General features: G+C 41.0%; 2 protein-coding genes and 2 long non-coding RNA genes across 6 annotated transcripts in view; 3 read left to right on the forward strand and 1 right to left on the reverse strand.

Annotated features, from left to right (window-relative positions):
- The first annotated feature begins 1,368 nt into the window (after positions 1-1,368).
- On the forward strand, positions 1,369-2,349 carry LOC117824640 (coxsackievirus and adenovirus receptor homolog). The gene is made up of 4 exons (XM_034700177.1): positions 1,369-1,458; positions 1,608-1,952; positions 2,040-2,138; positions 2,318-2,349. The coding sequence occupies exons 1-4, from the start codon at positions 1,410-1,412 to the stop codon at positions 2,347-2,349; spliced, it is 525 nt and encodes a 174-aa protein (XP_034556068.1). The 5' UTR covers positions 1,369-1,409.
- A 497-nt stretch (positions 2,350-2,846) lies between these two features.
- LOC117824663 lies at positions 2,847-9,981 on the forward strand. Its single transcript, XR_004633622.1, has 4 exons — positions 2,847-2,963; positions 7,673-7,769; positions 7,867-7,978; positions 9,718-9,981. It is a non-coding gene; the product is annotated as an uncharacterized LOC117824663 (long non-coding RNA).
- A 93-nt stretch (positions 9,982-10,074) lies between these two features.
- Positions 10,075-19,410, reverse strand: LOC117824358. 3 transcript variants are annotated; one of them, XR_004633569.1, is made up of 3 exons: positions 19,302-19,410; positions 10,699-10,807; positions 10,075-10,540 (listed from the first exon to the last, which is right to left on the reverse strand). It is a non-coding gene; the product is annotated as an uncharacterized LOC117824358 (long non-coding RNA). The 3 variants fall into 3 exon arrangements; XR_004633568.1 differs by lacking the exon at positions 19,302-19,410 and adding an exon at positions 17,656-17,798; XR_004633570.1 differs by lacking the exon at positions 19,302-19,410 and adding an exon at positions 17,319-17,641.
- Positions 18,334-22,862, forward strand: part of enah (ENAH actin regulator) — a 206,494-nt gene continuing 201,965 nt past the window's right edge. The window contains exon 1 of the mRNA XM_034699826.1: positions 18,334-18,689. Coding sequence (XP_034555717.1) covers positions 18,685-18,689 — 5 coding nt within the window. The 5' untranslated portion in view covers positions 18,334-18,684. The remainder of the gene's footprint in view (positions 18,690-22,862) is intronic.

The raw sequence follows: 22,862 nt of genomic DNA on the forward strand, positions 1-22,862 counted from the left end.
ACAAATAGAACACAGCACAGCGGCAACCCTCTGCGACCCAAGCTTCAGTGATGATTGTGGACACTAAGGGTTGCTTAATCATTAGTATCACCCCACGGAGTTTTTGGCGTCATGGTGAGATGGTCCCTCTCCATCTAAGTGTCTTAGGTCTCTCTCCTTCTCTTTCCCTGTCCCTTTGTATATCCTTATGTAATCTTTATTTTACTTTCTCTTATTTTTTTTTTGGCCCACCTAGGTGTGCGCGCCCTCTTTTACAGAACATGATGTTAGCTGCCAATAAAAGATAGGCCAGAGTTCTAAGAGGGATGGTGATGGTTGCATGCACACAGTCACAAGCACAGAAGAAAAAGGTTTTCTTTCTTTTCTTTTGCTGCAAGAATAAATTGCATTAATATTTGACAGTTTGTGACAAACATGACACAAACCAGAAATATATATGCAGACAAGAGAATAAAAAAAATAAAAAAAGTAACTATCCAAGCCCTGTGATTGGTCCGCTCAACAGCATTGTATTTCCTGCATTTACAGCACTTCCGGGATCCCCGCTCATCGTCCGTGTATTTCATCTCCTCCTCTCTATTCTTCATGTAATCATGTCTGTATGATAAACAGTAACATGTATCAGCTGTAGATTAACATAACACGCTCTGAATCTCTGTGGAAAAGTAAACAGAGATCGTAGCGGGGCTGGAAACAGGTGACCGGCTATCAGAGAGACCACACTGCCCTCGAGTGTTTCAGCAGAGAATTGCTGCGTGACACGGACACATGGACACAGTATGTAGTGCTCATGTCCGTGTCAGCCCCTGCTGCGTAGGGGAGACTCAGAAGTGTAAATCAGGCTGAAGGCTGTGTTCTGTAGCCTATCTAGTTTTTGTTAAAGTGATTTAGCTGCCAAAGAACTAAATACTTAAACTCTGGCACTCTTTCTAATGGCTGACTGTATAGTGTTAGCTTCCCTACATCAATTTTCCATTTATTTGTTACCACCATATAGCAGACAGCATGACACCTTGAACCCTCATACTTATGACCACTTCTCTACATTATTTATTGTTTTCTTTATATTTCTATCACATGTGTTATATATTCTTCCCCTCATTCAAATGGCCCTATCATCTTCATAAAATACATCCATCTAGGTATGAAAGACATAGTTGATCATATTTTTTAATAAGACTGGACTGATTATTATTATTATTATTATTATTATTATTATTATTATTATTATTATTGTTGTTGTTGTTAGACTTCTCTAGCTCAACGTCTATTCTTCAGGAGCTCAGTCTCAGTTACTTTGCTCTGTGGTGATGGAGTATTGACTGTAGACAGACTCTGCTGTCTCTGCTCACACATGAGAGGAATGACCTTTGACCTGATGTGTGTGTGTCTCCTCTGACAGGGAGAAGATGATCTCCAGGTTCCTGCTGCTCATGGCGCTGAGCTGCTGTGTCTGTGGTTAGTTTCCACCTTCACTTTATTCTCCACAAAGAGAAAAGAGGAGATCCACTTTGAGAGTCACTAAAACACTTCAACACTTCCATTAGAGACTGTTTACAGACTCACATGTTACACTGTTTTTCTGCTCCTCTCTGTCTCCTCTACAGGAACATTAGTAGTGAACGTGGCTCACACCTCCTATCAGGCAGAGGAGAACCAGGACGTCACACTGGAGTGGACCTTCACTCCAAAACAACTTGTCTATGTCTTCTGTGACAAGTTGACTAACAACAAAAACCCAGTCCTGTTTCATCTTCATGAAGGAGTCGAGATCTCTGAGTCTCAGGATGAAGAGTTTTCAGGACGAGTCCAGTTTGACAAAGACGTCCTCAGAGAGGGACGAATCAGACTTCATGTGTCCTCACTCAGGACTGAAGACTCAGGCTGGTACAGGTGTAAAGTGAAATCCAATTCTGGTGTCAGCTTGGACCAATGTCATCTCACTGTGACTGGTAACTATAGTCTGTAAAGTAAATCACAAAAATCTTCATTTAGGACGACATGAAACAGTCATCAGCTCTATGTCTTGTCCTTTACAGCAGCTGTTCATGAGCCTGAATCTCAGAGACCAATACTGAGACCAGAACCAGAAGATCCGACTCCGGTATTGACTGGTTTCATTATTGGAATGATGATATGTTTGGTCATTTTATTTTTATTTTTTTTCATTCCCTATCGGTTTGGTTTGATGCCAACAAACCAGGGAATGTTTTCATATGGTAACAGATCAGCAGGTTATCAGAGGCCATAGGTTCGTGTTTAGGTTTGTTAGTGGACCTGTGTGTGAATATGTGTAAATATGTCTTGACCTCTTCAGGGATAATGTATAGTGAACAGGTGAGGGCATGAGCAGGAGCCCTTGTCCTCATATTTGGCTCCTTCTCACCTTGTTGGGATTCTAACTCTTTGTTCATCACACATTATCCTGATAATTACCTGGAGAAACAAGCAGGATGATTTTAGTGATTTAAAAACTATTTATCTATACCGTTAAAAAAAAATAGTCCCTCAGATACAGTCATGAATTAAGTGATGACTGAAATGCCAGAAGCAAATGCTTGTTTCAGCGTAGCCTACATGTTCTATTGAATTAAGCTAACAGCTTCCAAAGTGTAAATAAAACAACAAAAACAAAAACAGGTAAACAATGAACACTTCAAACTTCAAAAACTGCTTTGATTTTTAAAACCCAAAAGTGAATGTCAAGCTTTTAAATGTTTACTGGCATCAGTCCGCAATTTAACCCCAAACTTTATTAGATAAAAGAATTTTGTTTTTCCTATTATCTTCAAATTTTCTTCCCCACTCATTTAGCGGCGCCCTCTATGGACTGCCTATGCCACATGCCGGCCCTGAGTAAGATGGACTGAGCATGCTCCCTACTTGTTACTCAGGCACTATAAAAGACAGCCTGAAACTATGCTCGGGTCCTTTGTCACTGCCCAGCACCAGGAAGCCCTGTGGTAAGAGAAGAGAAACACAAGTCGATGCAAACTCATGGTATACAGTCGTTAAATAATAAAGAGTTAACTCAAAACCATAACTGTGTGTGTGTGTGTGTGTGTGTGTGTGTGTGTGTGTGTGTGTGTGTGTGTGTGTGTGTGTGTGTGTGTGTTTCTGTGAAACATTATGGGGAAAACAGCACAGGAAACTTACTAAGATATTAAATGTAGTTCAGTGTGTGCACCCACCAAACTATTAGTAGCATGCTACCTGGCTAACATGTGGCATGTGGAATGAGTGCTGGTGTGGTGTGTTACCAGTGGCAGGGGAAACTGCCACAGTCTTGATTTAGTCTTATGACTGATTTATACTTCTGCATCAACCCTACAGATTTAGTGTTTCTTGTTGTTTTATTTGTCAGTATGTCGACGTGTGTCTTGGTACACAGCTACAGCTACAGCTACAGCTATGAACATATAGCTATGTGGCTATGCTAATTAGCGCTAGCACTTATCAATGATAAATAAAAATCATCCACTATATCTTCAAATCTGCAGACGTGGGGAGTAAAACCGACCTTTGTGTTTATTAAGACAGCCTACAACTAGCATGCCTCCCTCCTAAGCTCCTTGTTAGCACACATGTGTGAAGGTAATGAAAAACAGAGGAGGGATTCAGTATTATTTTATACAGTCTATGGGCTGAACAAGCTCCGAGCTCTGACTCCGTGACAGACCGGATATTGTTGTTACGTAACAAAAACACGGAAGTCTGAAACGGCTGGTTTCACACACATTTACAGAAAGGTGGAGAAATCAGAACAGGGGCAGAATGGATTTTTTCCATTCTCGGGGGGTTTGTAGACATGCCAGGGAAACATATTTCAGGTAAAGAATCATTAAAAAGTCAATTTTGCATAATATGTCACCTTTAATCTACAGCTGATACATGTTGCTGTTTATCATACAGACATGATTACAGGAAGAATAGAGAGGAGGAGATGAAATACACGGACGATGAGCGGGGATCCCAGAAGTGCTGTAAATGCAGGAAATACAATGCTGTTGAGTGGAACAATCACAGGGCTTGCGGTCCGCGTCGGTTCTACGGGAGGAGGTGCATGTCAGTTACTTGCGTAGGCCTCTGCGTAGGTATGGGAGCTATGCGGACCTCCGGCGTAGGCTACGCCGTTGATTCAACGCAGAAGTATAAATCAGTCTTAGTTTGGTGTGCAGTTATTCTGAGATCTTTTTGATTACTCTCTGACGTCCAGTGATCCCTGGATATTGCAACATTCACTTTCAGGAGTTCCAGTTTAGATGCTTTTTCTATTTCATGCAGTGATCGGAAACCTTAAGTTTCTCTCACCTGCTCCGCTCGTAGCTGATATACAACACTTTGGAAGCTAGTAGCTTAATTTCACTCAGAAGAGACACAGTTTGAAGATTTTTTTAAACGTTTGCTTGATCCGATCTGTAGTCATATAATGTGTAAAATAGTGTTTGTAACTATTTACATGTGTTGAAGGTGAAAGCCATAGACTGTATTGTATATACTGACATTTTTATTTACAGTCTATGGTTGAAGCCTAGCCTGCTTATTGTACATCCTACACTGCTGTTTGTTGTATTTAACCTCTTATTCGTCAGTCATGAGGCAACGGCAAGTTCCTCGATTACTGATTTGCAGGGGGGGGGGGGCGGTTGAACAATAACAGAGAGAGAGTAACGCAAGAGTGTGTGGAGCAGTTCTCGATGTCCCCAGTTCACCTTCTCTCCACCTGTTTACAGGAACGTAACTGATGGGAATGTATTATGGTAAGAGTCATATTGAAGTCACGAAGCACACTGTATTATAGTCATTGCTATTATAAATTTAATACAGTGCGTTGAGATTGTCAAAGCGTAGTGTGCTTTTTCGGCATACTAACAAACAAGCTACCGCCGAGCTAGTGGCTGTGTCATCAGGACTCCAGTCTCAAGAAGCTTTGGCGCTAAAATGCAGCTCTCACCCCACTGGAAACCATCAGCCCCTACAACGGGCGAGAGGAAACCAGACAGCGCACTGGGTGATCAGTCAGCAGCATGCTTTGATGTTAATGAGGTAATAAACGTGAGAAAATGAACCCGCTAAGTAGCGCTAGCTTCGGTAGCTAATCAGGGCACGTCACGCACTTAGCTGTAACGTTAGTGAGCTTACAGTGTGGCAAGATAGGGAGTTGCACTCCCTACCATCAGGGGTCAGTGTGGGCCGTAATTACTTGGCGGACGCCTATAAAGTCACCTGGTCGGCCTCTTCTCCCTCTTCCTCTTCCTCCCTCACGGAGCCGACAGACGTGTGACATACGTCCGGTGTTGTGCCTGTGCAGCACGGAGAGTGGTGTCGGGTTTCAGAAGGTAGGCGTGCTCCATTGTCTGCCTCCATTCATTCATTCACAGTTATGCGTGCTTCTTGGCGTATAGAAATATGTTTATTTCTTATGCAGTGTTTTGCTTCACTTAATGGAGCGCTACCATTGGCCAATCATTGAACTGGGGGAAAGCATTTAAGCCCGCCCCCCTCCCGCTTCTTTCTTTCTGCTCTCCTCTGTGTCACATCCGGGTCCGGTGTGTTGCTGCAAAAGGTAGGCTCATTCCCAAACCACCCCCTACTCACTAACACTCCCCCTCAGAGGAACCTTCCCAATGACGGCTCACTCGCAGCAGTGAAGGGTTCCCCCTACCCGAGGGTGAGGGAGTATAAAAGCAGAGCCAAATGTGGGACGCACTTCCCTCTCAACCGGATCCCGGAAACGGTTGTTACCACGGCAACCGACAGACGCCGTCCAACTCTTGTTTGCTTTTAACTCACCGATTTTTACCCCAAAACCATACAATGGTAAAAGGCAGAGCCCCGCTATCCATTAGTCTATGGCTTTGACTGGCTGTTAATCTGCTGCTATGTCTAGATTTCATGGTGCTTTTTGAGCTTTATTGGTTGTCTGTCTCCTGCTCTGCCTCCTGCTGTCTAGACACTAGCGCTTGCTGCTTTGCCTAGCCGTCTGCCAGTATTGACTGTTTGGCCTCCTCATTTGAGGAGACAGACTGCATCATCTTCATTGGAGTTTAATTCACATTTTTTATAGTGTGACTGAGCAGTGGGAATAAACATTCTTTTGTGTTTAGATCAATCTGTACAAGTTTGTCCTTGTTGTTTAGATTATTTTGTATTTTATTTATTTGATTTTGGGTACTTTGTGTTTTTTTTTGGGTGTGTTAGTAGTTTCTTATCTGTCAAACTTAAGTTGTTTGTTTCATTTAGGCAATTAATTTGTATATTTTTCTTAGTTGGTAATTGGTAGTTAGTATATTTTTGCAATAGTTGTTTATTTGCTTTATTGTTTTGACCCCACTTGTTTTATCCCCTTTCAGTTGCTGAGGGCTGCCCAGAGGGAAAATGTTACTGCTCAAGGCTTTCTCTTCTAAGTCTCCGGAGACAAAATTGAGATTCTCACTTCAGCCTCATTCAAGTTTCAAATTGTTCTCATTCATTTCTCATTAGTTTCTCCTAAAATTCACTAGGAGAAAAAGTTGAGACCATGACATGAGTCTTATTTGAGGCTCAAATGAGAGATCTCATTAATGGCTCATTTTCATCTCTTTTTTAAAACATATTTTTGGGCGTTTTGCCTTTATTTGACAGGACAGCTGAAGAGAGACAGGAAAAGTGGGGAGTAGTGAGCGGGGGGCAGACATGCAGGAAATGGTCGACTGGCCGGGAATCGACCCTGCGACAAGGACTGTAGCCTCTGCATGTGGGGCGCTTAGACCGCTAGGCCACCAGCGCCCAAAATAATCTACCTCTTTAATTGTAATAATCTGGCTAAATCTGGTCGGCCCTTTTGCGGCCCGTTTATTTTAAATAAAGAAGAGATCATTTCACATCTAAATAGCTGATCTTGCAAGTGGTTCAAATGTTTTAATGAGAATTGTAAGTTTGTGGACAATAACATTGAAATCTTAATTTTGCAGGGCACTATAAATGTTGATGAAAAGATGAGCTCAGGCTCTTTCTTTGCTCCATCTGAGCTCAGCTTGAGACACAAAAACTGAGTCTGACAAAAACAAATGGATGAGGTTAGATTGAGACAATTGAGAGAGATCCCTGATTTCTCCACCTGAGCTCAAAAGGAGTCACAGCACTTGAGAAATACCTGAGAATCATTTCAGATTTTGACCAGATCTCCTTTTGAACTGAAAGGGAGACTAAGCTGAGACTTTTCTTCTGGTGGCAAGAATGAGAAACAGGAGACATAAGCTGTAGTCTCATTTTGCTTTCAAACAGATCTCATTGTTGTCTAGAAGACAGAAATGAAACACTTTTGAGATCTCCTCTCTAAATGTATTTTCCTATGGCTGGTGCTGGTGACACATGTGCCTGGGGGATTTTTGTTTTGTTTTGGGTTGATCCCTCCCTCCTTCACTTCTCCTCTGAGTATAATGAACCTGTGTCTTCAGTGTTTGGGAAAGTAAATAATTCTCTGGGTGAAACTCCCAGAGTGGCGTTGTCTGGCAACTTTAAAATCTCCTTCATTTGATAAGTGTAACATTTATTGAGTTGATCGGACAGTGAACTAACACCCCTCCACTCGCTGCAGCCGCCACACTCGTATCTGTGGTCACAATGTTGGAGTCTAATACTGTCATAATGTCATTACACACAGATAATCACTCTGTCTGCCTCTGCACAGAATGCTTTGCGACTCAGCCATTGAGAAAGATCACCAACTGCAAGAGCTGACACCAGAGAGCCTAAAGTCTTCATCAAGAGACATCAAGTGCTGGCAGGTGTAAATGTCAGTTTCTGTAAGAATATAGTTTAACAGTTTTCCATCTGTGTTGGTTGCAAAAAATCTGTGATTCTAAGGTGCATCATTGTTTACAGCAAATCTCGAGGGGACCACAAGAGGAGATAAAGATTTTGAATATGTCCTTGCTACATCTGGTAGATATTACCTGTGAAGGGCAGCACATCTCCTGCAGGTTTGACGCACATGGTAATGTATACAGTACCATACCACCGTGCCCAAATTGTCAGTCACAGGGTAATGCCCTGTACTTAAAGGTGACATATCATGCAAAATTGACTTTTTAATGGTTCTTTACCTGAAATATGTTTCCCTGGCATGTCTGCAAACCCCCCGAGAATGAAAAAAATCCATTCTGCCCCTGTTTTGATTTCTCCACCTTTCTGTAAATGTGTGTGAAACCAGCCGTTTCAGACTTCCGTGTTTTTGTTACGTAACAACAATATCCGGTCTGTCACGGAGTCAGAGCTCGGAGCTTGTTCAGCCCATAGACTGTATAAACTAATACTGAATCCCTCCTCCGTTTTTCATTACCTGCACAAATGTGTGCTAACAAGGAGCTTAGGAGGGAGGCATGCTAGTTGTAGGCTGTCTTAATAAACACAAAGGTCGGTTTTACTCCCCACGTCTGCAGATTTGAAGATCTAGTGGATGATTTTTAGTTGTCATGGATAAGTGCTAGCGCTAATTAGCATAGCCACATAGCTATATGTTCATAGCTGTAGCTGTATGTAGCTGTATGTAGCTGTATGTAGCTGTATGTAGCTGTATGTAGCTGTATGTAGCTGTATGTAGCTGTATGTAGCTGTATGTAGCTGTATGTAGCTGTATGTAGCTGTATGTAGCTGTATGTAGCTGTATGTAGCTGTATGTAGCTGTATGTAGCTGTATGTAGCTGTATGTAGCTGTATGTGGCTGTATGTGGCTGTATGTGGCTGTATGTGGCTGTATGTGGCTGTATGTGGCTGTATGTAGCTGTATGTAGCTGTATGTAGCTGTATGTAGCTGTATGTAGCTGTATGTAGCTGTATGTAGCTGTATGTAGCTGTATGTAGCTGTATGTAGCTGTATGTAGCTGTATGTAGCTGTATGTAGCTGTATGTAGCTGTATGTAGCTGTATGTAGCTGTATGTAGCTGTATGTAGCTGTATGTAGCTGTATGTAGCTGTATGTAGCTGTAGCTGTGTACCAAGACACACGTCGACATACTGACAAATAAAACAACAAGAAACACTAAATCTGTGACCAATCCTTCAGAAAGGTCCCGCTGCCTTTCTGGCAGAGGTCGGTTTTACTCCCCACGTCTGCAGATTTGAAGATCTAGTGGATGATTTTTATTTGTCATGGATAAGTGCTAGCGCTAATTAGCATAGCCACATAGCTACATGTTCGTAGCTGTGTACCAAGACACACGTCTACATACTGATAAATAAAACAACAAGAAACACTAAATCTGTGACCAATCCTTCAGAAAGGTCCTGCTGCAGGCGCCTCTCCATCAGGATCAGATTCAGAGGGTTGAAGTAACGTGATCTCTGAGCAGCCGTGTATATTCAGCCAACATGTAAACATTAGATCAACGTGCTGGAGAGCCGAGGCACATCCACTTCCTGAGGGGGCGTGGTCAGAGAGAAAACAGACTGTTCTGATGAGGACTGAAGAAGAGGGTTTTTCAGGCAGACCAAAATCTGATTTCAAAGTGTTTTTTTGAGCATAAACTTTAAAGACATGTTTTGGGACCTCTTAGACCAATATGTATTGATGAAAAAAGCGTGATATGTCCCCTTTAATGGCCCAGTTTCCCGTACAGGGATTAAGCCCTAGTTCTAGTCTAAATCACATTTTAATCCAGGATTTATTGAAATAGCTTTCTTAGATATGGATTAAAATTGTCCTAGTCTTGAGTTAAATAATCTCCTTTCTTGCAGGAAGACTAGAGCTAATCCAGGTCTAAATGAAGACTTAAATTAAACCCGGCTAGAGGCAGGTTTAACTTTAGAGTAAAGGCTGAATGCTTCACTGTGCATGGTGAAACTGGATTACTTTGACTACATCAGACCACCACCAAGACCAGAAAGAAGATTCCTCAGAGACAGAAGTAACCCACTTGATGAATTTGATGATACAGATTTAGATATTACAATGACCAGCATGTTCTCATGGCAGAGGTACCCAATGACAAAACTGGACACACTTACAGAAACAGCTTTACAACACCTTCCATTAAAAAACTGAAGAGAAGAAACAGAAGAATGTGTTGAGTGATCCACAAGTGATCTGTTTTTAATTTCGCTTTATTCATTACATTTGGTGTTTTCTACATTATGTGTTATATTTTGAAAATAGTGAGGATGAAGAGAACAGATGAAGATGGTTCAGCACTGAATCATATTTGGTTGAGTTGTGATTGCGTTGTAACATTTTGAATTCACAAAAGGCACATGGTCAACAGGGGAATTGTTACGAAGAACACTGTTCTTGCTGCTTCGTGTCTCTCTCCAGCTCTTTGATAGCCAACTCAACATGAAGGATTTTCCTCTTGAGTTCATGTTCTTCTCTTAAATATTGTAATTTGCACTCATGGAACTCTATTGCAAGTTTCTCATGAATGGTCAGCCTTTTCACTCTTGTCATGCTGCCTGGCGCCTAGGATAGCGATACTGACTGCTGCTGTCACAGGTGCAGAGGGCAGATTTTCTTGACTCTGTTCTGGCTCCTCCAACACCTGATTCAAGCTTAGGTCATCTTTTTCTAGATAAGAATTCAAACATTAGACATCATATTTCAGTAGTAGAGGCCATGACAGTATTCTTTTTTTATCAAAGTGCAAAAGATAGTACTATTTAGCTTACCTGCTCAGGAAAATTATATATACATTATAGCACATGACTATTAGAGTGTTTCCCCACCTGAACTGTCCAGATGATCATCATCAGGGATACCTTCCAAGGGTTGTTGGCTTTCAATCATCCCAGTCAACACGTCTCCCAGGTCATCCATCTCTGGTCTAACTGCGGACTGATGCCAATATACATTTAAAAACTTGTGATTCACTTCTAGTTTACAAAAAAAAGGTTTCCAAAGCAATTTTTGAAGGTTACATGTGTTGATTTACTGTTTTTGTTTTGTTGGTGTTGTTTATTTACACTTTGGAAGCTGGTAGCTTAATTCGATAGAAAATGTAGGCTAGGTTTAAATAAGGATTTTGCTTCTGCCTTTTCAGTCATCCTACCTCTCTGACCGCCACCAGTTTATCAGCATCAACAACCTCAAGTCACGCACAGCCCCCCTCTCTCATGGTGTCCCCCAGGGTTCGGTGCTTGGTCCCCTCCTCTTCATCATCTACATGCTCCCCCTTGGTCACATCATACGTAGCCATGGCCTCCATTTCCACTGTTATGCCGACGACATCCAGCTTTACATTTCAACCACATCCATCACCGCTGCTTCCCACACCACCCTCACAAACTGCCTCACTGAAATAAACTCCTGGATGCAAACAAACTTTCTCAAACTCAATTGTAATAAATCCAAAATTCTTATCATAGGCCCAAAATCCATCACTTCCACCTGCCCGGACTTCTCACTCACTATTGATAAATCCACTGTTTCAGCATCCACCCACATCCGTAACCTTGGTATCATTTTTGATCAGTCACTTAACTTTCAACAACACATTAACAATATTTCAAAAAACGCTTTCTTCCACCTCAAAAACATCGCCCGTCTACACCCCTCCCTTTCCTTCACTGCAGCTGAAACTCTCATCCACGCCTTCATCACCTCAAGACTCCATTATTGCAATAGCATCCTCTACGGTTCACCCAACACCCTCCTCAACAAATTACAATACATACAAAACTCAGCTGCACGCCTCCTCACTCACTCCCGCTCCAGAGACCACATCACCCCAGTCCTCCAGAACCTCCATTGGCTTCCCATCCCCTCAAGAATACAGTACAAGATCCTCCTCATCACCTACAAAGCCCTCCACAATCTAGCTCCCTCCTACCTCACCGACCTTCTGCAGCCATACAATCCCTCCCGCAACCTCCGCTCCACCAACCCCAACCTCCTCACCCCTCTCACCAAACCCAAGCACCAAACCTGGGGGGACAGGGCCTTCTCTGTCGCTGCCCCCACCCTCTGGAACTCTCTCCCCCAACACCTCAGATTCTCTCCCTCACTCACCAAATTCAAATCCAGACTCAAAACACACCTATTTACAAAGGCTTTTAAACTAGAATTGATTGTTTTTTTTCTTGTTAGGGCCCGAGCACCGCTGGTGGCGAAGGCCCTATTGTAACCCTAAGGGTTTCATATTATAGGAGATTGCAGTTTTGGACCCCTGAACGTTAATGAAAGCGCGGATATTTTTGCACACTCATCGGGTCTGGTGAAAATTGCAAGTTATTATAGGTCTCGCAAAAAAAAAATTCTGTAGCGCCCCCTAGAGGTAAAAATAACACCCTACGCATCGAGTTTTTTGAGCTACATGCATGAAAAATCGTACACATATTTATGGCATCAGGACGCACAAAAAAGTCAGTGGCACCCATATTCAAAAGTCAACAGGAAGAGCGCCACCTAGCTTTGAACATGAAAAAATGGGCCAAAATGGATCCGTGCAAGGTGGCATACTTTTGCTAATTTCTCCTAGAGCTTTTCTCCGATTCAGTCCAAACTAGGCACATTCTATCGTAAACCCATTGACGATTAATACAAAGTAAAGGCATTCCGTTCAGACGAAAGTTGTGGGCGTGTCAGAGTTTGGGGCGGGGCATAAAAAAAACCCATCAGAAAATGGAATTTTGTGACTTTAAAATGCACGTTATCTCACCTCATTCAATACACTCGTCAGTGCTGGGGAAAATTGCGACATTTTATGGGTTTTGCAAAAAAAGTCGAAAAAATGTGCTCACTAGCGCACCCTACAGTTTTCAAAAACCCCTCCCCATAGGGGTTATTTTGAGCTACATGCTTGAAAAAATTTACACATATTCATGGCATCAGGATGCACAAAAAAAGCCTCTTGCACTCATATCCCAAACTCAACAGGAAGAGCGCCACCTAGCTTTGAACATGAAAAATGGCGTCCAAATAAGGGTGCATAATTTCATTATCTTCTCCGAAGCCACTTCTCCGATTCATTCCAAACTAAGGGCAACCTATAGATGACACCTTGACGATTCAAAACTGTTCGAAGAATTCCGTTCAGACTAAAATTGTGGGCGTGGCATGCGTTGAGGCAGGGCATCAAACGCACATACAGCTTTGAATGTTAAGAATGACGCCCAAATAAGGGTGCATACTTTTGAGAGCTCCTCCTAGGGCTTTTCTACGATTCAGTCCAAACAAGGCACATTCCATAGCAGACATTGACGATTATATTATTGTTAAAAGAATTACGTTCAGACAAAAATTGTGGGCGTGGCTTACTGTCAAGTTTGGAGGTTTTCTTGGCAATCTGCCCAAAACTTGGAACATTTGCACCACCTTAGCTAGTATATAATCTCAGATCTTGCTTTCGCATCATGCAGTGGCAAATACCAGGCGGCGGTTTATATGTGGCGGCGGCTCGCGTAGGCGGCGGCTGCAGGTGTGCGAGGGCCCGTTCATCGCCGCTTGCGGCTTTAATTTTGTTTTATTTTGCTGCCTTGCTCTTCTTTGCTTTTTTTTTTGCACTTTTTTCCTTTGCTTTTCTATTGTATAATTTTATCTTATTTTCCTGTAAAGCGCTTGGAGAATCTTTTAAAGCGCTTTTATAAATAAAATGTATTATTATTATTATTATTATTATTATTATTATTATTATTATTATTATTATTATTATTATCACTTAAAACATGACTGTTGCTTTGTTGAAAGTGTCTGTGCTTTGAAAATCGTTGTATCATTTCCCCCTGCTAAATCTCAGTGTTGTTACCATTTTATTAATGTTCTTTGAAAATATGCAGACGTGTAAAACATAAAGCTATATGTCAGGTGTCTTTAAGTGTATATGTGATGTGATTGTTGGTGGAGTTGGTGACAATACAAGAGGCACCAGTTGAAATCTTACCTAGGGGACTAAGTCGGTTAGGGCCGGCTCTGAGTCTGCAGATAACATTTATTGGGATTTGGTGCTTTATAAATAAAGATTGATTGATTGATCTCACCTCCTGGCTGTGAGGAGAAAGGAAGTGCAATACTAAAGGTTGAACACTAGATGGCAGACAAAGTTCAGGAAGGAATTATTGATGGATAAGTGTTCAAACTCAAAAAGCTGAACTTCAACATTTAGCTGGGAGTGTTATAGCAGGAGAGAAAGATCAGCAACCTTTAGATCTGAAGGCCTTTACTGGTTCAGGGGGTTTGATGTCACAATCACAGAGCTGGTGAGGAGTGGGCGCCGTGCTGACGGCTAATTCATCATCAGCTGAGTCAGTTTCAGCTCAGTCCTTCAACTTGTGTTTGAAATTTAAAGAAATGAGACACACACATAAACACACAGCATCAAAGTTTGTTGATGTGTGGCAGAATTCATCATTAAGTGTCTTGACTGCTGCAGGGATTTTTGAAGAACTGTCAACCCCTGCATCATAGCGGCCAAACTGCAGCATCATACTTCTCTTTGGTTGTGATAAAACCAGTTTCCCCTTTCCACAGAGGTGGACCTTTCCATCAAAGTGCAGCGGCGTTACATAAGAGCAGCAAAGCTCCAAACATGACCTTTGCCTCTTCCTTTTTTTTTTTTTTTTTTTAAACCCTGTCATAATCCTCTTTTGGAACATCAGACAACCGGGAGGGTTAGCGGAGCAACCTCTAAATATGAGCGGAGCAGCTTAAGGGTTCAGGGATGTTGTTATTTACTGACTTTATTGTGTCACGGCCTTCATTAATCCACGAGTCAGATACAGTCTGAGACCTCCTCTCAGGTGGTCTGAGGTCAGTCAGGGCTTTCACTAAAGCTGGTCCCCAATCAAAAAGACATACACAAACATTAATGTTGTTCACCTCATAAACATCCTCACAGTGCCCTGACACGTATCAGAATAATATAACCAAGCGAGGGAGCTGAAGACAGAAACGCTGTTTTTAATTTGTGTCTGTAAACAGTCGGAGCTGGCCCCTGCTCTGTTAAGCCTCTGGGCCCCTCTGTGGATAAGTGGCTTACAGTACTGGCTTCACTTGCTGCTCTCACTTATAGTAATGGTGATGTATAATGTTTCATGACAGACACATGACATAAACACACACAGGCACACACACACTGGACAGAAACACATGCTGCCAGTGTTGCACACCTCACAGCGTGTTCGAGGATGACAGGTCAGCTCATTGATATTCAGATCTGAAGGATAACGTAGCCTGTCCAAGTTTCATTGCTTATTACCTCCACACAAATACATGCATTCATATGAGGACGTTATACTGCTGGTGTTAGCTGCTGCTGACTTTGTGTCTGACCTCAGCTCTTGTTGCTTTGTTTTTTGAGTTTACATGTTCGGTTTTGCTTTTTCAGTTCAGTTTTCTGACCTGCAAAGCTCTTAATGGTTAATCACCTATATATCTTAAAGAGCTCATAGTGCCCTATTACCCCTCTAGAACACTACGCTCCCAACATGCAGGCCTGCTGGTCGTACCTAAAGTCTCTAAAAGTAGTATGGGAGGTAGAGCCTTCAGTTATCAGGCCCCTCTCCTTTGGAATCATCTACCAGTCAGGGTCCAGGAGGCAGACACCCTCTCTACTTTTAAGAGTAGGCTTCAAACTTTCCTTTTTGATAAAGCTTATAGTTAGAGCTGGATCAGGCTTGGACCAGCTCTTAGTCATGCTGCTATAGGCTTAGACTGACACACTGGGAGCCTGTCTTTCCCTCTCTCTCCTCTCTCTGCCTGTCTCTTACTTTAACTCTCCCTGTCCCATTAAAGTTCCTAACCATAGACCTTTCTGGAGTCCCTGAGCTCCCTTGTCTCGTAGGTTCCTCTGGATCTCTGCTGCTGTGGACGTGCCAGACTCCAGCTGCTACAACTACTACTATCTGTCTCACCACTATCATCTCTCTCTCTCTTCATCTCCCTCTATCCCTCTCTCCAACACGGTCTCAGCAGATGTGTGTCTAACATGAGTCTGGTCCTGCTGGAGGTTTCTGCCTGTTAAAGGAAGTTTGTCCTTGCCACTGTAACTTGCTAAATGCTGCAAAGTGCTCTGCTCATGGTGGATTAAGATGAGATCAGACTGAGTCCTGTCTGTAAGATGGGACTGGATCTGATCCTGTCTTGATGTTGGGTCTTTGTTAATAAAGATTGACCTTCAGTGCTTCCACGTTGAATTCCCCCAAGTCCAAAAGTACCTCAAAGTCCAGTGAGTGATGTGGACAGTCTCCTAAACTGACAGCAGTAATTTTACTTTCTAAGAACTCAAAGTCCTCACTGTCTCTGTCATGTCACTTCTATAGAGTGTCATATTCTGCATGACATCAGACCACTTAAAGTGCTGATACCACACTGCTGAATACACCATGCACCCTTTCACACACGGCCCAGTCCTGCTCTTGAGAATTCAACTCATTCACTCACCATGCAGTGGAGATGCCTGGAGCAAGTTTGGAGTTCAGCGTAATTTCATGAAGCATTTTTTACCATTATGACCATTGTTTATGCATCATTTGTATCTGATTTATTTTACTCTACTTTATCATATTATATTATGTTATTGTTCATTATATTTTTCTTGGATTTATCCGATTTGATTTGATTTATTTTATTGTAATGGTTTCATTTTATTTTTCTGATACTTCTCTGATTTTATTTTATTGATTTTTTTGTAATGATCTTTGTTTATCATAACTTTTTTGACATAATTTGACTGTTTTGTTAAATACTAGTAATTACCAGTCATATAACAATGACAAAAAGACAATTCATTCCTTAAATAATAACAATTTAAAAAGAAAAAAATATATAAAACTAAAATAAAAGATATAAAATATGTATATACAGATAAAAAAAATGAAATTACAAAAACTGAATGATAATAACAATTATTTCATTGATTTTATTGAATTTATTGCATTTTATTAATTTTCTGATACTCCTCTGATTTAATTTTATTGCTTGATCATAATGATTTTATTTATATAATTTTATTTTTCTGATCTTATTTTATTGATTTATTTTAATGATTATATATTATTGTATTTATTTATTTTAATGATTATATATTATTTTATTGATTTATTTTAATGATTATATATTATTTTATTTATTTGGTCATAATGATTTTATTTAGATAATGTTAATTTTTTGATCTCATTTTATTGATTTATTGTAATTATTTTATTTCATTTTATTGATTTGATAATAATGAATTTATTTATATCACTTTATTTTTCTAACACTTTTCTGTTTTTATTGTAATGATTATATTGTAATGATTTTATTTATTTTATCAATCTTTCTAATACTTCTCAGATTTGATTTTATTGATTTGATCGTCATGATTTTATCTTTTTGAGTATTTTATATCCTTTTCTTTTTACAATTTTACCTCTCGCTGTTGTTTTCTGTCTCCCAGTTCTTTAGTGAAGCACTTTGTGCTGCATGCTTGACTGTGTGAAATGTGCTCTATAAATAAAGACGAGTTGAGTTGATTTCCTGGGATCAAACAGCATCTTCTATGTTCCTCTTGTTCAGTAGTGAATACAGAGGATGGCCTGAAATATTGACGACCTGCACCCTTCTCTTGATCTATGTGGTGTTTGGATATTGACACCTACTCAAAACTCAAAAACCTGAGCCACACAATCCTCTGCTCTGACCTGTGAAGATGAATTATAATCTATCCTGCACACACTCCTACAAACTACACTATATCTACCACTGACAGCATGCAGTCTGGACTCCATGGGGGTTGGTGTTGCAGGTTTTTGGACTAATTTGGATCTCAACCAGGAGAGCAGATCCACTGAAGCATGTCTATATCTGCACATTTATTCCATAGCCACTATTTTCAGTCTACTGTGGTCTCATAGCAGCATCACAGACAGAAACACAGGAGAAAAAGAGCCAACTCGGTTGTCAGGGGCAACTGGTACGTGCTACGTCCCCCAAGTTGCGTAAATTGCTGCCTTCAGGGACAGCGGAAAATGCAGGACTGATAAATACAGCATATATAGAATACATGTTTTGTTATACAAAATGAAGACTCGTTCTGCAGCAGAGGGAGAAGACTATGTGGGTGACCTCTGTGCAATAAGATGTAGACCCTGAATCAGAGTACAATGTGTTGGACAGTGAAGTGGATCACACTGTGGGGGGAATTCATCCACCACTTCACTTCATCATCAGCTCACTGTCTTCAGACTTGTATTTAGTACCAAACATCCCTCTGTCTGAAACATTCTCTGAACCACGCTTCATTTTAAAGGAGTCAGCTTCATGAATCGTGGACAGTTTTTCACCAGCTCGATCAGGTTTAACTCTAAAGTCCGAGCGCAAAGTGTGTCCCTGAACGCAGCACGTGTTGCAGGCAGCAGGCAGCGGCAGTAGAGCGGTACCCGCGCGGCACAGCGCCGCATCACACCGACAGAGTGCGTCAAACAGACCCGAGAAACAAACCATTTCAACTCTTTTACTGAGAGTGACTCGTGCTCACTCGCGGAGCCGTGATGCTCCATATCATGTAGGGTTGGACTCTTTCTTTTTCAATCCCGTTTTTCTTTTTTCTTTTCTTTTTCTGTATTTTTTTTTTTACCGGATAGCCTGAAAAACTGTGAACTGCTTCTTGTCACGCTGTCGGAGTCCCATTCATCGGGAGCCTGGAGCCTTGAACCGAGAGGGGAACTTTCTGTGACAAGAACAAGTAGCCCGACGTCGACACCTGGAGGAGTTTGTGATATATCAGTCCTGACAACATGAGGTAGGAAACTCTCAGCTGTGTTCAATGTGAAGTAAAGATGGAGCAGAGTGTGGAGCAGAGTGTGGAGCAGAGTGTGGAACAGAGTGTGGAGCAGAGTGTGGAACAGAGTGTGGAACATGGTGTGAGTGTGGAGCTGCAGCAGCGCGCACAGCAGCGGGGGGCGAGAGGAAACTAAACCCAGACATTAAAACCAAACATGTTGCTGTGATCTGTGATCTGTGATCTGTGATCTGTGATCTGTGATCTGTGATCTGTGACTGTCAGCTGCTCTGTTCTCCTCTGACTGTGTTCATGTGTGCCTCAGTGTGTCAGAGCTTTCTGCACACTCAGGCTTGCTTCAGCGTTTCACTGGCTCTCTGTTGCGTTCGAGGACGTGCATGGGTTGGGAATGGCGCTTGCTCTTTCCTGCTGCTATACTCCCACACTGCATAAGAGGGATTATCTTCCAGCGCTGGGATCATGGCTTTATTTGATGCCACATTGGGATTGTTTAACAGCTTGCGCACTTTTTGTCAGCTGGGGGAAGGTCATGGAGAGTGTCTCTAAGCATGAACACACACACTAACACACTCAATGACACATGTCAGCAGTGTGTGTGAGAGAAACACTCACCTCTTCAGAAGATAGAGATCCCACCTGACCCCCGCTCCATGAACTTCTGCAGAAGTTTAGATTCAGAGTGTAGCTGTGTGTGTCTGTTGTTTAACATGGCAGTGGTCTGTTTCTCAGTGTGGACATGTTGTTAAAGGGCAAGAGTGACCCCAATAATACTCATCTCTTCTTTCTTTATACATATCACCTTTCATACAGTCAGGCATGCAGCACTGAAGAACTGAGACAGAAAACCACAGCAAGAGGTAACAGTGGAAAAGAACGTGATATAAAATACTCAAGAAATAGAATCATTACAATAAAATCAATAAAATAAAATCTGATTAATACCAGAAAAATCTGATAATATATAACATAATAAGATAGAATCAAATCAAATCAAATCAAAATCTAATCAGATAAATAGCAGAAAAATAAAATAATGTGAAAATAAAGTATAATAGAATAAGATAGAATAAAATAAAATGAAATCATGATGATAATATCAAATCAATGACATCAGAGAAATACAAAACAAATTACCATAAAATCAACTTAATCAAATCAGATAAATAACATAAAAATAACATAAAATTAAATCAAATCATTACAATAAAATCAAACCAGATAAATACCAGAAAAATAAAATAATATAAAAAATAAAGTATAATATAAAGAGATAGAATGAAATAAAATGAAATCATGATGATAATATCAAATCAATGAAATCAGAGGAAAAAAAAATAAACAAATAACCATAAAATCAGATAAATAACATAAAAATAACATAACATAAAATCAAATCAAATCATTACAATAAAATCAAATCAAATAAATAACATAAAAATAACATCAATCAAATCATTACAATAAAATGAAATCAGATAAATACTAGAAAAATAAAATAATATAAAAATAAAGTATAATATAAAGAGATAGACTAAAATTAAATGAAATCATGACGATAATATCAATATAATAACAGAGCTGAAATCAATGAAATCATTGGAAAAAAAATAAAAATTACCATAAAATCAACTAAATGAAATCAGATAAATAACATAAAAATAACATCAAATCGAATCAGTACAATAAAATCAATCAAATCAGATAAAAACCAGAAAAATAAAATAATATATAAATATAATATGATAAGACAGAATAAAATAAAATAAATATAAATTTATGTTAAAACAATGGTCATAAAGGTAATAATGCTGTCCAGGGCCAAAAGGAAATTACTCCAAGTTGAAAGCGGGATTAAAAAGGTAAATCTTAAATTCTTTACTTGTAGGCATGAACAAACTGCTCAGCGTTGATACCGGTTGTTTAGTCCTTAAGTGTTGTTCCTTGCAGAGCTTTATGTGTAGTTTAGGTTCCTCTTTGAAGTTTCACGTGTTCCAGGTGTGAGAGAAAAGCAGCAGAGTGGATACGTGTTTTAAAGGTGGAGGTATGAGACAGAGAGAGTCCGATGTAGAAGATTATTCTAGATTCTAAGATGAAAGATGAAATGTTTAAGTGTTTGGTCAGTGTCTGAATGTTTCTCTCACCAGAGGAGAAAGACTTTTCTCCTCATTATGTAAGAATAAAGAGATGAGCTGTAGATTTGGGAACGTACAGAAGACAGTGTTTGAGTTAAGTTGAATTTTACAAAACAGAAAAAGACTTTCTTCCTCTTATGAATCGTTCTAATTCCCAACACTTCTACTAAAGTTTGAATTAATCATTGCATGCAGCTTGGACTACCTTAAGTATCTTCTTGTGCTGTAGTTCCTTCTTCAGTGTCCAGGTCTAGGAATGCCCCTCTCTACCTGAGACAACACACAGGTGCAGCTGAAACCATCAGCACACTGTGAAAAGTTTCTTTCTCCATAGCTTTATTCAATGTTAAAGCTAGCCTGCTGGACTGTTGGCAACTGCATGGTAACGTTAGCGCTTATCCACTGATCCACTGAGTCCAGGATGTAGGGTCGGTTAAAGTCCTGCAGACTGTATGTTTGAGTTTCTGCAGCTCTGTTACTTCACTGATGATAAAGATCTGCAGGTGGGCCGACAGGGTCAGTCAGAGTCTGAAGGTCCATGCAGTGGGTCCAGGTTCACACAGAGAATAGATCCGAGTTGAACCTTTATATTAAACATTTTGATTCATAATGAGGATTCAGACCTGACTCAGATTCCTCTCTGGAGACTTTGAATACTGAGGACTTGAGACTCCACTTGGACTTGAGGTTTGGAGGCTGGATTACAACACTACCAGCAGATGACCTGCCCCCCCAAACCATCTCAGACTGCAGAAGCTTCACTCAGGACTTCAGACACCTTGGACACTGTGCCCCTCCTCTCTTCCTCCACACTCTAGGACCTTTAAAAGTGCTAACCTTCATCTTAAAGAGGACTGAGCAGCAGTCCAGTTCTTTTGTAGCCCAGGTAAGACTCTTCTGACGTTGACTTCAGACATTTGGCTTCACACACAGTCACTCTGAAATGTAACATTACATTTTCAAACTCTTAAAAACAGATGTAAATACTTCATGATCTCTTAATGTTTGAGCTCCACCTGCACACGTACACGTCACAGACTTCATGTCAGAGTAAAGCGGATTGACTGAAGGTTGTTAGACTCATCAGAGCTGTTTTCGTCCTCTCACAAATGACCTTAAAGCGGCCCGAGGGGTGCTGATGAAGCAGAGGACTCGGGTGTGTCTTGATTCTGTCCGACACGCCGAACACAGCGCAGCACTTCCTGTCAGATACCTCCGTTTCTGCGGTGTTGCTGTGACTGCTGTTCTGTCTCATGCAGAGACAGTTCAAATGTCAGAACAGCTTGGATGGAAGTGTGTGACCTTGTTTCTTTTCCCTCCTCGATGTAACTTTGTGTGTTAAGAAGTGAGACGTGCAGTGTGGACGGGGCCTGCTCCCTTTAAGAAAGCCCCTAATTGAATCCAGCTGCAGGAATCTCTCTGTAGGCCGGGCTGTGGTTAACAATAGCTTAGGTTGTTTGGAGGAGCTGCATGTTGTGTCTGTGTTTCCTAGGATGGAAACACTTACTTTCATCTTCATTTCCCCCACTCTTCTCCAGACTTTCTCATCCATTCCTTTATGGTTTTAGTTTGTCACGTATCCGTCCTTCAGTTGAAGCTGAATGTTACCAAGCCAGCGAGACTTCAGCAGTTTGTTTAACACAACATGTTGAAGCTTTTAAACTCGACTTGTTTCCCCCGCTGTCATTCAGATGGAGAAATGTGTGTTTAGAGGGGGCGTGCTGATGTGTCTGTAGGGTGTAATAGGTGTGTGAGTGTGTGTGTGAGAGTGTATGTGTGTGTGTGTGTGTGTGAGTGGCGGCCCCAGCTGCTCAGAGCTGACTCATGCAGGACTCTTGCAGCTGTGTGTTAGTGTGCCATAAGGTTGTAGTCACACTGACACCCCCATGTAACCGGTCTGGTTCAGATACTGCCTCACTGTTTTTGGTCTCATTGTTACCGTGATGATCTTTGTGCCTTTTTTGCCTTGAGTAGAAACTTAAACTCAGACTGGTAAACTAGTTTAAAGTGACCGTGTGAAGAAGTTGGAATACTTTGTGAT

This window comes from Notolabrus celidotus, chromosome 13 (genome assembly GCF_009762535.1).
Source record: "Notolabrus celidotus isolate fNotCel1 chromosome 13, fNotCel1.pri, whole genome shotgun sequence".
NCBI classification, from domain to species: Eukaryota; Metazoa; Chordata; class Actinopteri; order Labriformes; family Labridae; genus Notolabrus; species Notolabrus celidotus.